The 16673-nt window shown below is 34.2% G+C and overlaps 3 protein-coding genes across 15 annotated transcripts; 2 read left to right on the top strand and 1 right to left on the bottom strand.

Moving 5' to 3' along the window:
• The first annotated feature begins 4756 nt into the window (after positions 1–4756).
• Positions 4757–11182, top strand: LOC101249031 (oligopeptide transporter 4). Its single transcript, XM_004231324.5, has 6 exons — positions 4757–5296; positions 6054–6151; positions 7972–8535; positions 8875–9127; positions 9465–9647; positions 10337–11182. The coding sequence occupies exons 1-6, from the start codon at positions 4802–4804 to the stop codon at positions 10949–10951; spliced, it is 2208 nt and encodes a 735-aa protein (XP_004231372.1). The 5' UTR covers positions 4757–4801; the 3' UTR covers positions 10952–11182.
• Positions 6795–14955, bottom strand: LOC101256922 (uncharacterized). 13 transcript variants are annotated; one of them, XR_739188.4, is made up of 11 exons: positions 14589–14955; positions 14185–14286; positions 13908–14067; positions 13622–13801; positions 13290–13424; positions 12903–12985; positions 12595–12688; positions 12066–12396; positions 9329–9667; positions 8958–9113; positions 6882–7350 (listed from the first exon to the last, which is right to left on the bottom strand). XR_739188.4 is itself a non-coding variant. In XM_069289712.1 (9 exons), the coding sequence occupies exons 1-8, from the start codon at positions 14828–14830 to the stop codon at positions 12307–12309; spliced, it is 1086 nt and encodes a 361-aa protein (XP_069145813.1). In that variant the 5' UTR covers positions 14831–14955; the 3' UTR covers positions 9075–9113; positions 12302–12306. The 13 variants fall into 13 exon arrangements, 7 of the variants coding, with proteins under 7 accessions (XP_069145813.1, XP_010315144.1, XP_069145811.1 ...); XR_011211841.1 differs by having other exon boundaries at positions 9329–9816; positions 12302–12396; XR_011211847.1 differs by having other exon boundaries at positions 6795–7350; positions 8958–9816; positions 13923–14067.
• Positions 14956–15284: 329 nt separating this feature from the next.
• On the top strand, positions 15285–16000 carry LOC101248728 (peptidyl-prolyl cis-trans isomerase CYP95-like). Its single transcript, XM_004231323.4, has one exon. The coding sequence runs from the start codon at positions 15385–15387 to the stop codon at positions 15931–15933; it is 549 nt and encodes a 182-aa protein (XP_004231371.1). The 5' UTR covers positions 15285–15384; the 3' UTR covers positions 15934–16000.
• The last annotated feature ends 673 nt before the right edge of the window (positions 16001–16673 follow it).

Raw genomic sequence — 16673 nt, 5'->3', positions numbered from 1 at the left:
ATTTTCTCTGCTTTATACAATTGGAAACAATTTTTATATATTTGTGTTTGTATAAAAAATGAGGAAGCAAGCGAGAGATTGAAGGATAGTGGCGAGCGAGATATTTGGGAGAGAGGTGCCTGACAATTTTTTGCAAACATTTGCTATGGAAACACAATTAAATCAAACTCTAGCTACTTCATTTATTTTAGATTATTAGTTTACATTTATATACAATTTTTTCTAAAATTAATGCTAGTTACAAGGAAAGAGTCATGCATAATATTAAAAGAATGTTATTTAAGGCATATTAATTCGTGCAATTATTAACGGTGAAAGTGTGTGAGATCAATTTTTTTTAAAGATAATTTATCCTCGAAAAAATTTATTTGCATTACAATATAATAACATAGATAAATTGAGATGCTTAACTTGTGAAATAAAAGTTTGTTTCCAAAAGAATCAGAATATGTTTAATTTCAACGATCTCCTATATAGGCACAATTCATTGTTTTTGCTTCATAGTTAAATGTTCCAGTTTGCAAACTAACCATTAATTAACTAGCTAGTTTTGAAGTGTAAAAATTTATTATAAATGACTTAAAAATTAATGAACTAGCTGGAACAGTTAATTAAGTAGGATTAGTGGTGTGCCAAACAGTTGACTAACTAATTAGAATTTCCCACATTCTGAATCTTGGAATCTCAGATGTAGAGTAAACGATATACATAATATAGAAATTAGAAAAAAGCACGGCCCAATCATTCATTATTTGAAGGAAAAACTGCAAAATATGGCAAATATTAATATATATTTAAAATAAATAGCTATAACTTATTTTTTTTGTGATATGGATTTAATTACGCAATAAATAACAAAGTCAATTATATATATAAATAATTAGAAAAGTTATTAATATTAAATAAAAAAGTTATTATTATACACCTACGCATGTTTTATGTGATCGATTTTCCATGTTTACTCTCATTAATACTTTCTCTTGCATCAATCTTCTTATATCACAAATTTTTTTGTATGTTTCTCCCAAATTTCTTCCAATTTAAGATCGTTTTGATGATTTTAGGAGCAAGTTTTGTAACTTGAACTCATCAGATATCACTTAATGGATTTTCTCCTCTTTTTATGAACATCATATTTATATACATATATGTTGCATCTATTTTTATAGACTTTCGATTGACTTGTTTCTACATTACAATGACTATAGTTATAAAAAGAAAGTAGTACAAGAAGAACACGAATAAAAATAGATTGAGGTTTGTGTGATTGTCAAATTTGTATATAGTATAATAGTTATATACATATATACTTATATTCTAATATCAACACAAGATGAGATGGTGATTTCTGAATACAAATATATTTGGATACATAGGTAATCTATTGAATTTGAAAGGTTAATTAGGCAATATAAGTATAATGGATACTTTAGTACTATTTTTGATTTAAAAAATACATGAATCAACACCAAGCCTCAAGTATTATAAGAAAAACTTGATCAAAAAGAAATTGACGTTTGTTGATTTATTTTTTTATACAACCGAATAGTTGCACACTTTTGCTACCTATACATTCTATTATTTCAATTTTTTTTTGCTTCTGTATTGTCAAATATATTCATCTTTTGTTTAACAACAATGTATTCATATGTACACTATATTAGTGTATTCATTTTTTCTTTAACAACAATGTATTCTTTTTTCAAATCATCGTGTTCATATGCTAAATTGTTATACATTATCTTGTTTAATATATTAATACATTAAGTTTTTACAAGTACTTCTATCTTTGATATATTAACTCTTTAAATTTTATCTATAAAGATACTAATTTAAATTTGTACAATTAATACAGTTTCCTTATTTAGTTCATTGTAATTAAAATGGAAAAATTGTATATAATAGCAAACTAATAACCTAAATAAATGGAGTAGCTAGGGTTCGATTTAATTGTGCTCCATAGCAAACGTTAACAAAAATTTGTCAGGCGTCTCTCTCCCAAAAGTCTCGCTCGCCACTCCCCCATTCTCGCCTCTCTCGCTTTATACACAAAAGTGTATAATTTCTGTTTATGTTTTGTATAAAGCGAGAGAAAATTGTATATACACATGCAAAAACATATATCTTCGTGTTATATATTTAATTATACAATTTACAAACGTTTCACTTCAAATATTGCAGAGAAAAAGGCCAACGAATTATACAATTGCGAATTATACAATTGCAGTGAAATACAATTTTCTCTAGCTTCATACAACAGAATTGTATATATTGTGTTTCTGTTTTTGTATAAAGCGAGAAAAACATATATCTTCTTGCTATACACTTATAATTATGCAATATACATACATTTTAATTCGATTCAACTGTATGCAAAACAAATTATACAATTGTTGCGAAATAGGCTAGCGAATTATACAATTTAGGCCAGCGAATTATACAATTGTATATGTATAGCGAATTATACAGTTTTATGTTTGCTATGGAGTGCAATTATGCAAATTTTGCTATAGCATACAAATATGAATTTTTTGTTTGCTATATGTGAAAGTTGCCCAATTAAAATTGTATCAATGTATAAAGAGAAAAATAAAAATTAATATAGCTAGAAAAAGAGTTAAGAGTTAAACTGTAGTCATTTTTTATAAATACCATACTTATAGCTATTGAACTTTAATAACCCTATAAATATAGTCATTTTTGTAAGTTGCTCTTATTTGAAATTTGTATGTTTATTGAAGAACTTTTATATATAGTCACTCAAAAGTAGCCTATTTATTCTCCATAGCTATAGTTTGATAACTAAAATTCATAACTACATGTTATAGGGAGGAGAGAGGCGAGCGAGACGGGAGAAAAAGGAGAGACGCTAGTGAGAGAGGGCAAAGAGTGGGAGAGAAGTTAACTATAATTGTATATTATACATATGTATTTGTATATATGGCAAGCTAGATTTTGGGAGAGGTAGGAGAGAGGCAATCGAGATTGGGAGAGGGAGGCGAGAGGCGACCAAGATTGGGATAGGGAGGCGAGAGGTGAGCGAGATTGGGCAGAGAGTGGGAGAGAGTGAATTATATATGTATATTGGTCAAATAATTGTATATTACGCATTTGTATATATGGCTAGCGAGATTGTGAGAGGGAGGAAAGAGGCGAGTGAGATTGGGCAGAGAGTGGGAGAGAGTGAATTATATGTTTATATCGGTCAAATAATTGTATATTGCGCATTTGTATATATGACAAGCGAGATTGGGAGAGGGAGGAGAGAGGCGATCGATATTGGGAGAGAGAGGAGAGAAGCGATCGATATTGGGAGAGGGAGGAGATAGGCGAGCGAGAGAGGACAAGAGAGAGAGAGCCGAATTGTGTATGCATACCGATTAAATAATTGTATATTACACATATTAAGTGAATTTCATATTTTTTTAATGGAATGAAGAAGAAGCACCGTATAATAGATTTTTTCTCTTTTTTAATTGGATAAAGAAGTGGTTGTGTGATTTTTTTTAATAAAGAGCACAAGGGAATAAGCAGGCAGCAAAAAGCGTGCGTGTTGTCTGTCTGATGCCTGCTATTCCCCTTTCTTATATAGTAAAACACCTGGAGAAGAAAGGGCAAAGAAGAAGGAAATACACAATAAAAATGTATTTAGCTAGTTTAATTACACAAGTAAAATTTTTAAAAAAATAGTATTACATATACGTTTTACCTCCTATTTCGAATTTAAGGCAAGGAAATACTCAACACGATTCATAAGTACTATTTATTATTCAGATCTATTAACAAAAATGTAAACAATGGGCTTGATACATGGATTTACCAGACCTAAAAGAAAAATAATGAAATGACCAAGTCAAATGAAACTTGCATCCTTAAGATTTTACAACTCATTTGGGAAAAACGAGGCTTGAGGTTTCCTCAATTAGCAGATAAACTATACATAATCAAGGAGACTTGCATATAATTAATCACAACAGATCCCTTAAAACATGCTATCATTAAGTAAAAATATAGAAACAAATCATGCCAATAGCTAGTAATATTATTAGAATAACTCTCCAACCTGCAAGGTTAAGGATGCTTCCTATACAAGTGTTTTGAGTTTATATTAAGTTCTATGTGCAATAACAATAATAATTATTCAATCAAATTACTTATATAAATATATATATACACATATGTATAAGCATAATAATAACTTGATTTAAAAATACAGTTAACTAATATAGATCGAGTTGATTGAACAAGTGATTTTTCAAATAGACAGTGTCAAATTTGAAACCCCCATATGTACAGTCTAGTATACATTGTTGTCCTGCTAACAATAATAGTATAGAGACCATTTACCAAAACATGTCAGTTTATCTAATGCCCATTCTATAAACAGAAAAAAACTGTCCTCTTTTTTCTCTCCTTCGTTTGGTAGGCATTTTTTTTCTATACTTGTCACATTTCACTAATATCAATATTTTCGTAATAACACTATCTATTAAAATTCGACCAAACAAAATAGGAGTACTTAATTACTTTAAAATTTGAATCTTGATTTTTGATTAATATTCTGACAAGTTAATATTAAATAAGTAAAAATAAATAAATATGATATTAATTTCGTCATTAATTCACACTCTACTTGTCCTAACTCGACCAAGTTGCCCTGAATTTTAGTGTTGAATATGGTAAGTCAACTTGTTGTAGCCCATATTGTTCGAATAAAATTAAAAATTAAAATTGAAACCCCATGCATTAAATAGGACCATAATACTTTGCGTTAGCCTTTGTACTCTCTTTAACTCACATAATGGGAACTTACCAGCCAGAATCTCTCGCCGGAGCTATGAACTCCGATGATGTTTCACCGATTGAAGAAGTCCGTTTAACGGTGACCAACACCGATGACCCGACCCTACCCGTATGGACATTTAGAATGTGGTTTTTAGGCCTTTTCTCTTGTTGTTTACTCTCTTTTCTCAACCAATTTTTCTCTTATCGAACAGAGCCGTTAGTTATAACACAAATCACAGTCCAAGTGGCTACTCTTCCCATCGGTCATTTCTTAGCTACGATTCTCCCGGCCACGAAGTTCCGGTTACCGGGCTTCGGGCCAAGATTGTTTTCGCTAAATCCGGGCCCGTTTAATATGAAGGAACATGTTCTCATTTCTATATTTGCTAATGCTGGAAGCGCTTTTGGGAACGGTTCAGCTTATGCCGTTGGAATAGTGACTATTATCAAAGCTTTTTACCGCAGGAATATTTCATTTTTGGCTGGTTGGATTCTTATTATTACCACTCAGGTAAAAACAAAGCTTCATCTTCATCTTCTCTACATTTTTACGTAATGCGCATAAAAAATTGTACTACTAAACATGCAAGTTAAATGCGAGTATCATTTGCTAATGTAAATTCCTTTTTTTATACAACAAACTTTTTGTCGTTTTTTTTTATAAGTTTCGTTTTATGATCTCATTGAAGTGATGCGAGAAAGAAGATGCTTGAATATCGTTTTGCGATTTTTTAATTATTTTTTTTAATGCTTCCATAAACAATTTTGCAACTTCGTTTAATTTTTTTTACTTCTTTTCCATATTAAAAAGTAGAGAGTCTAGAGATATCATACCTTTAGGGCTCTAATTAAACCACTATTCCGAAAATTTCTTCAAATACCAAAATATCAAAATTTTCATTGTTTTTTAATACAATCATTGGTCGTACGATATGTTGCAAATAATACATTAATTAACGTTGGATGTACTCGAAGGGAAATAGGGATACATCCAAAAGGAAATTTTGTCATTTTAAAAAAAATTATAATATTTTAAATTATGTATTTATATAATTTTTTCTATTAAGGTTCGCATATCGAATAGGAAGTGGAGCCATTTACATGCACTAAATAAGTGGATAAAACTTAAAAGAGTGAATGAAATTGGCATAAATAACTGCAGAGTAAAGAAATAGTCAATAAACATACATCTTTTATACAAAATATTGCAGGTGTATGTATTTGACTAATTTGAATACAATTTATAATTATTTTTGTATGTAATACAGGTTTTGGGATATGGATGGGCTGGGCTTTTAAGGAAGTACGTAGTGGAGCCCGCCCATATGTGGTGGCCTGCTACTTTGGTTCAGGTCTCACTTTTCCGGTAATCCCTCAAATTTCTTATAATTCGTTTTATTTTACCATTATTTTATATATATAACGTACACCTCGATTATTTTTTTTACATATTTTGTAAACTAATTGACCAAAATATTTTATAGGAGTAATAAATAATTCTCTACGAATTAATAACTCAATTCAAAATTTCTTAGATCTGTCCAAATTTAAATGGTTTATCTAGTACTCATAATAGGAAAAAGATAGATTTGCAGTCCTTTGTCTTACCATTTGGCCATAACTCCAAAATGCTATAAATACAAAATAGATTGAAAACTTCCCACATTCTAGGTTTTGGTATACCATGTGCTACCTATATTCGACCACGTTCTGTCCATATTTATTGTTAATAAAAATAATGCAACTATCAAGGAAAAACAAATTGATGATTTTATATATATTTTATTTACTTGGGGAGATGAGATGGGTATAAGTTAAAATGTTCAATCGATTCTTTGACAGCTGTCACCCAGATTTATAATGATAAAATATCTAGAAGTGTTGGGTTAATAATGATAAAATAATGTTCCAAAAGTATTTAGGTTGTCACCCAGATTTATAATGATAAAATATCTAGAAGTGTTGGGTTAATAATGATAAAATAATGTTCCAAAAGTATTTAGGTATAATTTTCAAAAAATACTATCTGACACCATATTTGAAAATACTATAACCATGAGTCAGGTTCCGGGTCCCGGATCAAGTCAGTAGTAGGATTCGGAACCCCAAAGTGTTGCTTTTTTTCTGGAAATGATGGGTTTACATAATATATATATATATGTATATGTAAGATGAGCATTACTAGAATAATTTAATCAAGTTCTTCTGGGTCTGCTATAACTTTAATTCTTATAACACAAGTAGCGTAATACTATAGATATGACTTATGAGAACTCCTGCTACTCAGTAAAAGGGGTGAGGCACGTCAAAGAGAATTCACATTTTTACGTTGATAGCATTTAGCAGTTGATCGTTACTCGTTAGTAGACTAACCTCTTTTGCAATGTGTTTGGTTTATATAATGACAATTTGCAATAGTCATTTGAAAACCTCCCTTAAACTTCACCGCTTACGAAGAGGCTGACTGCTGAGCACCAACCAACAATTCAGATATAGTCTGCATGCTGATTACCAGACTCTGGTGTCATCAAGATCCTACCTCAATCATGAATACCAGTCAATCATCTGCACAATCACAGCTCAATTCATTTTCCTGATAAAAATATCATGCAAAGAAACAAGAAGTCTTTCTTCTTGTAAAATGGATTATTTGCAAACTGAGTTCTCATAAACACATATATATATACAGTTAATAGTTCAGGGGTATAAGTGAATGCTGAAATCTAAAACTTGCTAAATATAAGAAGTGACATTCCTTTGACACATACCAAAAAGAAAAGTATGACATATAAATTAAAATGAAGGAATACTATTTATGGTGACATATAGCTGAAGATTATGTCTTAGTATTCTGTCTTCCTTTCATCCTCTTCCTACGAGGTCCTGTACCAGACATTTACAGTCTAAACTCTAAAGAGTCACAAATCCAAGTTCACCCAAAATAGTTTTGTGAGGTTCTATTCAACAACAACGATACCTAAATCAAAAACAAGTTGCAGCAAACTATATGAATCCTCACCATACGTTACTTTGTATCAAATTTTCTCATTCATTTCAGACTATGCAATTGTTGAAAGGCTTTTCCCTCCAGCTGTGCTTGTATAGAACAAGTAAACTGTTTCACAGTAATTTTCTTATTCAAATGGGTCAAAGATGCAGCAACTCATAACACATTTATCTTTGTAGGGCCTTGCATGAGAAAGATGACCGGCGCCCGTCAAGAGCAAAATTTTTCCTCATTGCGTTGATATGCAGCTTTTGCTGGTATTTGGTACCAGGATATCTATTCTCCACACTCACGAGCATTTCATGGATCTGCTGGGCATTCTCCAAATCAGTGACGGCTCAGCAAATTGGATCAGGCATGAGGGGCCTTGGACTTGGAGCTGTAACCCTAGATTGGTCTGCTGTGGCATCCTTCTTGTTCAGCCCCCTCATCTGCCCTTTCTTTGCCATTGTCAACATCTTTGCAGGGTACATGTTGATAATATACATGGTGATCCCAATAGCATATTGGGGATTTGACTTGTATGGTGCTTCCAAATTTCCCATTTTCTCATCGCACTTATTCACATCACAAGGTCAGAAGTACGATATATCAGCCATTGTGAATGACAAGTTTGAGCTAGATATTGGTAAGTATGAGGAGCAAGGGCGGATACATCTAAGCATGTTCTTTGCTCTCACTTATGGTTTTGGTTTTGCTACTATAGCATCTACACTTACACATGTGGCGTTGTTCTATGGAAGGTAAAACACACTACTTATCAAGCCAAAGTACTACTATTTTGTCAAATTGCTCCTTGTGTTTTACAATCTAGAGTCGAAGTTGAGAAAAACTATGCTTTTCAAAAAAATTATAATGGATTAACAATCTATCATCCCAAAATTAATACTGTGTGAATTAATTTTACAGTTCTTCAAATTTTTGACAACTCAATTGCTACATATATAGAGCTCTTTAGCAGCAAAGACCAAAGTTTCCACAATTTAAGTAGAACTATGAATAAGTTCAAGAATTGCTTATTAATAAGCTACAATGATGGTGGTGGTCAAGGATTATCTTTATTGTCCACTTGCAATATGTAGGGAAATATATGAAAGATTCCGAGCTTCATACAAGGGAAAGGAGGATATTCATACAAGACTAATGAGGAAATACAAAGACATACCTTCGTGGTGGTTTAATGCATTGCTTCTGGTGACACTAGCAATCTCCCTAATCCTCTGCATTTTCTTGAATAACCAAGTCCAGATGCCATGGTGGGGGCTTCTTTTTGCAAGTGCTATTGCTTTTATCTTCACACTTCCAATCAGCATCATAACAGCTACAACAAACCAGGTGATAAAGCATACACATTTACACTTACATTTAGCACCACAAGCATGTTTTGCACCTATAAGATAAATTAGCATGCTTGAACTTTTTATCCGGCCAAAATATAGGCTATTACCATCGAGCTTCAAAAGAGATCTTAATGTACTATTATTGGGAGCTCTAAGTATTACGAAACGACTAAAATTCACACTTTGTTTAACATACCAATATGCAAGCCCCAAAGTCGATGTCTGATACCTTAAACTGGTTGGATTTATTACAAGAACGAATCCAAGATAATCACGCTTGTTACTTCAATAGAGTTCTTTCCAAGCTTCTTATTTATGATGCTAATTTGCAGACCCCAGGCTTGAACATAATCACTGAATATGTCATGGGAATAATACTACCAGGACGACCAATAGCCAATGTGTGCTTCAAAGTCTATGGGTACATGAGTATGTCACAGGCTGTCTCTTTCCTCAGCGACTTCAAATTGGGTCACTATATGAAGATCCCCCCTCGATCAATGTTCTTGGTTCAGGTATATTCACTTTATCATTTCTGCCGAAAAGTTGGAAAATACAGCAGTGATGAACTTGGAGCTTCTAGAACAAAGATTAGCAATAACAATTTGCTAGGTATAGAGACCACAAGTCCATCATGAAGAAGCTTCTTCATGTCTTTAAGACATCCAGAATAGTCACCAGTGCCTTAATTCAGAGAGAAAACATGTTTTATGTGCCAAGATATAAATGACATGAATGCAGACATTAAATCACCAAAGATGTATAGAATAGAACATCAATTCAATGAACTGAGTTAGCATTTCAAAACCCATCACTAAAAAGCCCAATCTCCTCCCATTAATTTTTTTTTTTTAAAAAAAACACGGAAAGCACCAAAACGTATTTACCTCTATATGTATGTAGATAGTTGTCCACAATCTGATGAATGCTAAATTATGAGTGCAATGCTTATTAAAAGCAGCTATATGGGGTAGAATAAACTTGAGCATACAAGAAAAACAAGTAAATATGGAGAGTTAGGATTTCATAATCTATCAACATACTGTAGACAAGAATTTAGCAATTTATCTTTCATCAGGAAGTACTGAGACATGTTATTTAACTTGGTCAATTTTTTCCAGCTACTAGAATTTATTAATGTTCCAAACAACAGTAAATTCCAGAATAGAAGAATATATTTCATTCTTGTTTGGTTAAATTCCAGTTTTTAGGAACAATAATTTCCGGAACTATCAACATATCTGTGGCGTGGTGGCTGCTAAACTCCATCGAGAACATATGTCAAGATGATCTCCTTCCACCAGACAGTCCATGGACATGCCCAGGAGATCGTGTTTTTTTCGATGCATCAGTTATCTGGGGTTTAGTCGGACCAAAAAGGATTTTTGGAACTCTTGGAAACTACAGCTCCATGAACTGGTTCTTCCTTGGAGGAGCAATAGGACCTGTAATAGTGTGGCTCTTGCATAAAATGTTTCCAACACAATCATGGATTCCCCTGATCAACCTTCCAGTTCTTCTGGGAGCAACAGGCGCCATGCCACCAGCAACACCATTGAACTACAATGCATGGGTCATTGTCGGCACAATTTTCAACTTCTTCATCTTCCGATACCGAAAACAATGGTGGCAGAGATACAACTACATTCTATCCGCAGCGTTGGATGCAGGAGTAGCTTTCATGGCAGTCCTACTATATTTCTCATTAGGAATGGAGAATAAAGGAGTGACTTGGTGGGGTACCAACGGGGAACACTGTAAATTGGCAACTTGTCCAACAGCCAAAGGCATAGCTGTTGATGGGTGTCCAGCTAGATAAGTGGATATATTCAGTATAAATTATATGTATTTAAGGGCCCAAAAGAATCTCTATATTCTCTCAAGTAGTATTCAGAAGTTACACACCTAGATCTGGATTTGCTGCATATTGCTCCCACCTAAATTCTCTCTTGTAAGTAATGACAAACATTCTTGTAAAAGAAGACTGTTAACTACTTCTACAATTCTACCGTATTCAACTGCAATCACATTTTCCATGGAAGAATTAAAATTGTTTGCAGTCCATCTTGTCCAATGTTGGTTATAGTAAAAGAAGGTCATGCAGTTGCAATCTGCGAAGATGTTCTCCGAGACTGAAAGCAATTATGCATCCATCAGTCTGATGGAGCGAGAGGAAAACTGAAACGTGCACAAACACGGGAATACTTGCATGTGAGGCAGGGATGACAAACGCAGCGGGCGGTTGCGGGCCAAACCCACAAAGACTTCAACTCACACCTCTCCGCATAAACCTGCACCACCCCACACCATTATCTATCCCTACAACTGTCACTGTCTTACTTCATGTTCAGGCTCTTCCCTTTTTTACTTGTTATAACTATGAACATTAATACAGTGAACTCTATATGAGTACTACAACTGACAATTATCTCCAATCTAACAGAACGTGTATCGAGAAAAATTCCTTAACATAGGAATTAGAATAGGAATAAGAATAGGAATCCTAGTTGGAAAAGGTTTCCAATGTAGTGTCTATAAATAGGATCTTCATGTAACAATTTAGATACGCAATTCAATAATATTTTCTCCAATATTTCTCACATTGGCAATCCTCCCTTTGTTTCCATTTGTTTGTCCGGTTAAGACATGACATGGATTTTAAGAAAGTAAAGAGACTTTTGAATCTTGTGTCTTAAACTAAAAATATGTACAATGTATCAAAATGTCATTTAGCCTTGTGATCTTAACCATGTCACATGGAAAGTTAAATCAAAGAGTAGCCAAAAAAGGTAAAAGGTATTCTATTTAAAACGGACTAAAAAGGAGAACAAGACAAGCATGACAATTCAATTTCACTAAATTACAGACTATTCAAACTCTTCTAGTCAACTTCCAATTGAAAAAAGAAGAAGAATAATTTCCTTTAAACTTACTACTAATGGTCCCTCCAAGATCTCATCCCTCTTCTTGCTCCTTTCTTGATGTACATTTTGTCTTTTTGCACTTCTGCATTGCCTCGATGCCATTTTAAGTATATACTACCTCTTAGTTGCCTAAGCAAAATGATTACTTCGAGAATACATACATCTCACATAAAAATTTAAAAGGAATTCAGTTATTCTTATATGAGTTGGCTTAACTATGAAGAGGATGGGAATTCATATTGTACCCCACTTAGGATGAATGCACTGAGCGCCAGTGGTTATACTCATCCATCCGAATTATAAATGAGCTAGAACAAGGAGAACCACCTCCACCATATGCCTGCATGTTTAAAGAAGCAAAGTCTTTGTCGGTACAAAATGTAAAGAGCATGAGTCTCTGTTTCTTTGTAGGAGGGTGAACGGGACAAGAATAGTTGGCAGCATAATTTCAAGGAGCTTTAGTGGTGAGGAATATCTTTGAGGCGAAGAGAAATAAATAAGTAAATAACTACCAAGACAAGTGAATCATGATGCAGACCTTGGCAACTTCTGAAGTATCAGTAGCAGCATCTACAGTCCTCAGACACATCTTGAGATTCTTCCGCTGAAGGTATATGACTGCTCCTATAGGCCTGGGGTATAATAGATTCAAAGTAAATGCAGCAGTTACGTGTACTAAATTGTGGTAAAAGCAACTATAACCTAAATATGCTCTTTTAGTATAAAACTAGTCATGAATCTGGATCATGAAGCTTATGATCTTTCTGGTTCGACAGTGAAGTAATAAAAATGGTCTCAATGAACATGCCAAACGTTAAGAAGGAATAGATAAATGAACGTAAAAACCTGAGTCCAACTGAAGCGCTTTTCTTGCTAAGTTCCTTGCCAATTTCATCACTTAAGTCTGGATCGCCATCAGCTCTAACCCCCTAAAAGGTACAAGAGAATTTAAATACTTCATCTAACTATCTTGAGAAAGGGAAACAAAAATTACAATTATAACCGAAATAGAGTAATGTTGGCTAAGGATGAATAGCCTGGTATATGGAAAACCTATATAAGATTGAAAACAAGTCAAGCAGACTATTGTAGGAAATGTTACCGAGCATCTGAAACTAAATACTTTAAATACTGACATACATTCAGCTCTCAGAGACTACATAGTATTTTTGAGTGTAATGAAGTAAGTTGCCAATTCAAAAGATAACGTCATAAAAGATTATTCTTCTTTACCAAGCATTCACCATAAAGTCCTCTCCCCAGCCGAATTTTGAAAAACTTATCCAGCAACTTGTGTGCTGCAGCCAGTCTCTTTGAAATATGGGAGTTTCCACTAGCAATTAAATCACCGGTGTGAATCCCCATTAGCTGTTTTAAGGGTAAAAATATTTGTTATACTCTACTGAGGGGAAACATTTTATGTAAAAAGGAATGCAACATGACCCCTTCCTTCAGCACAATAAAATGGAAGAACTACACAGCATCAAACGCATACTTTATTATCTCCAATCTTTCATAACCACCACATCTCACCCCTAAGAGAAAAGCAAAAAATAACTGCAAACCTGTTCATACATATGTGGATTAGTGATGCAGTTCAATTTTGAACGCCACTGGTTAATTCCAATTCCAAAGGCCCTAATATCAGGCAAACTCCACCTGTGAAGATCTCCATCTTCAATATATTTTAGAACATTTTCAACTCGATCTTGAAAAGTAGAATTTAGCAAGCTGATAGCATCCGTCTGCGTATTAAAAACACACATACATCAGCACTTTAAGGACTGTCACTTTGAATAACAGTCTAGCTTAAAAACAAGTATTGCCAATGACAAATTCAATAGAATGCACCTTATTGGATCCAACCTCTGAAAGCCTAGAAGAGAAATGTTCATAAACAGCTACTGAACTAGTTTTCTCGAGGTTGACATGAAATGTGAGACTCCCACCAGAGCTTTGATTCAAAGGGATCTTGGATAGAGCAGACTTCCGGTGATCAAACCCTACTATCCTAATTTAATTTTAAAAATCAATTCATAGCCCGTCCCCAACTTCCAGAATCATTAACAAAACCAGCATATGAGGAAATTTATGTTTATTTATATTTTTAAAAAAAAGAAAAACTTACTGGCATGAGGTCCGCCGAGTAAGCTCCTCCGCAAATCCTTTTGGACCAACAAAATCAAGGAAGTAGCAATTCTGCAGCCCGTCAATACACAAATCTTCAACTCTATCAAGTAAATTACAAAGGGAAAAAGAGTAATCCATGTTCAATGCCAGACACGAGCTGAATAGAGAATACAAAAGACTAAAGGATAAATATTACGAATTCTTTTCTTCTTTGAATAGGTAACCTGACATCTTTGCTTAATCAATCAACTAATAGTCCATCCAAAATAGTTAAGAGTCTATTACATGAATCCACTTTTTGTCTCTATCAAATTGTATTTGGATTCATCCTAGTGAAACTATATTACATCAAACCTCCTATGTCGCAGTTTCTACTGTGAAGAATTGAAAAAGAAAACGTACCTGAAGGGTTCGACGGAAGAGAAAGGCAAGATGAGGTGAGGTAGGTTGAGATGAGAATGATAGAGGTGAGTGAAAAGCGCGGCAAAAGCTCCGGAAAATGAAGGATAATTATAGAGGATGAGATTTGGGACTTTGTCTTCAGATGCTTTAGCCAATGCTTTCAATGCTGCTTGTGACCTGAAGCACCGGATTAACGGCGATGATACAGAATAACTCTGGAACCGGAAAACTGACAGAGGCATTACGTCGTCGTAAGTGCGGCGAATTTAGACTGAGCCCGCAAAAGAGGCCTGCGTTGTTTTCCAGCGACGACGCGAACAGAAGTGAAGCCGGGATGAGAAAATTATGACAATGGTTTGCATTTTTTAAATTAAAGTAGGTTTAAATAGTCTTCGCGAATAGTTTTAGTTCCTTTTATATTTTAATATATTAAAAAGGAAAAATTTTATTGATTGCCCTAATATTAAAATTACATAAATTTCATGTCAAAAATTGGTTGCTGATGGATGATAAGCAACCATAAAAATAATCATGAAAATTTATAGGCCAAATACATACGCAGGTCCCTAAAGTTGTTCGCGTTTTTTCCCCAGGTACCTCAACTAACCAAGATTCCTATTAAATGCTTTAACCCCTATAATTTGATCCTTTTAAATATTCTTGGCTGATGTGGAACCAAATTTTAATAAATTATTTTTGATAATTAGGCGCGTGAGATGAACCTTCCCCACGTGGAAATTTTGACCAATACACTCCAACTCAATTACACGTCAGTGCCACATATTAAGTCATCAATATGTGGCACACGACGGCGACGGCGACGGAGAAGAGAGAGGAAGATGGGGAAGTGACACAGAGGTCACCGATTAGAGTACATAGGAAGAGGCAAAACACTGGAGATCTCAATGGAGTTAAAGAGAGAAGTTTTCGGTCTCAGACGGGAAGATCGGCGCCGTCTCCGGAGAAAAGAAGGTCGCCGGCTTCGTCAAGGGGAGTACAGGGGAGGGGAATGTCGCAACAAAGGCGTAATGTGGGACCCCCAAATGGACCCCGACGCGGTCCCAGCGAAAATGGGGTTCGGCGGTCAAATTCTCCGGCGAAACGTGGACCGGTGGATGCACGTCGGAATGTGAGAAACAGAAGTCCGGCGGCGCGTGAAGCAGAAAAACCTGGTAATCAATCGCCGACGAGAAACGCCGAGAATGAGGGAAGTAGTAGTAAAACTGAAAAACCCAAAGAAGAAGTTTCGCCGGTAATTGGCGAATCACTTGAAAATCCTCTGATTTTAATGGAATGCTTCATTTTTAGGTTTGATGACAAAAACATATTAAGTCATCAAACCTAAAAATCAATTTCCCCCCAAATCACTTCTAACCCGTTTTTAAACGAGAAAACCCTAAGAATCTCTTTCTTTCAATGACTTTTACAGCTGAAATTCTTAGATTTTAAAGTGATTAAAGTGATGAAATTCTTAGATTTTAAAGTGATAAAAGTGAAATTCTTACATTAGAACTTGATGATTAAGAAGAAATCAATGAAAAAAAGATATAATATAATGAGCTAAATAGGAGAAATAATGATGAAGAGAAACAAAAGAGGAGAAAAAATGGAAGAATGGAGAAATTAGGGTTAAAAGGGGGAAGAAGTTAGTTGGTGGGTGGTTCAAGATCCACATCAGCGCTTTTAAAGAGTCTGCACGAGCTTAAAGGACGTGAGATCACGTTTGGCTCCACATCAGCCAAAAATATTTAAAAGGATCAAATTGTAGGGGGTTAAAGGATTTAATAGGAATCTTGGTTAGTTGAGGTACCCGGGGGAAAAGCGCGAACAACTTTAGGCACCTGCGTATGTATTTGGCCAAATTTATATTATAAAATAATTTAATTAATTTTAGATTACATGGTATTATTTATAATGAAGTGTTTAAAATTTTTATATACTAATATATTTTCAATATATTGTCCGAGCAGCTCTTAGTCAATATGATTGTTTGTCAACTAAAGGACAATTTTGGCATTTTCTAAAGTAAGCGCTTTATTGGATTTGTATTAAACATTGTGAATTTGTGGTGTTAAACGCGTTTTA

This window comes from Solanum lycopersicum, chromosome 1, assembly GCF_036512215.1.
Source record: "Solanum lycopersicum chromosome 1, SLM_r2.1".
NCBI lineage: Eukaryota > Viridiplantae > Streptophyta > Magnoliopsida > Solanales > Solanaceae > Solanum > Solanum lycopersicum.
Note: the sequence above shows the minus strand (reverse complement) of the source record. Positions and strands in the feature narration are given on the sequence as shown.

What these genes read in the sequence shown, in the direction of transcription:
- LOC101248728 (XM_004231323.4), top strand. Translation starts at nt 15,385, where the DNA reads ATGTGGCACACGACGGCGACGGCGACGGAGAAGAGAGAGGAAGATGGG.
- LOC101256922 (XM_069289712.1), bottom strand. Translation starts at nt 14,830, where the DNA reads ATGCCTCTGTCAGTTTTCCGGTTCCAGAGTTATTCTGTATCATCGCCG. An exon ending in TCTTCCGTCGAACCCTTCAG is followed by an intron (nt 14,287 to 14,588) that starts GTACGTTTTCTT and finishes TTTACTTGATAG; the next exon opens with AGTTGAAGATTTGTGTATTG. An exon ending in ATACTTCAGAAGTTGCCAAG is followed by an intron (nt 12,397 to 12,594) that starts GTCTGCATCATG and finishes TTAAACATGCAG; the next exon opens with GCATATGGTGGAGGTGGTTC.
- LOC101249031 (XM_004231324.5), top strand. Translation starts at nt 4,802, where the DNA reads ATGGGAACTTACCAGCCAGAATCTCTCGCCGGAGCTATGAACTCCGAT. An exon ending in TTCTTATTATTACCACTCAG is followed by an intron (nt 5,297 to 6,053) that starts GTAAAAACAAAG and finishes TATGTAATACAG; the next exon opens with GTTTTGGGATATGGATGGGC. An exon ending in GTTCAGGTCTCACTTTTCCG is followed by an intron (nt 6,152 to 7,971) that starts GTAATCCCTCAA and finishes TTATCTTTGTAG; the next exon opens with GGCCTTGCATGAGAAAGATG.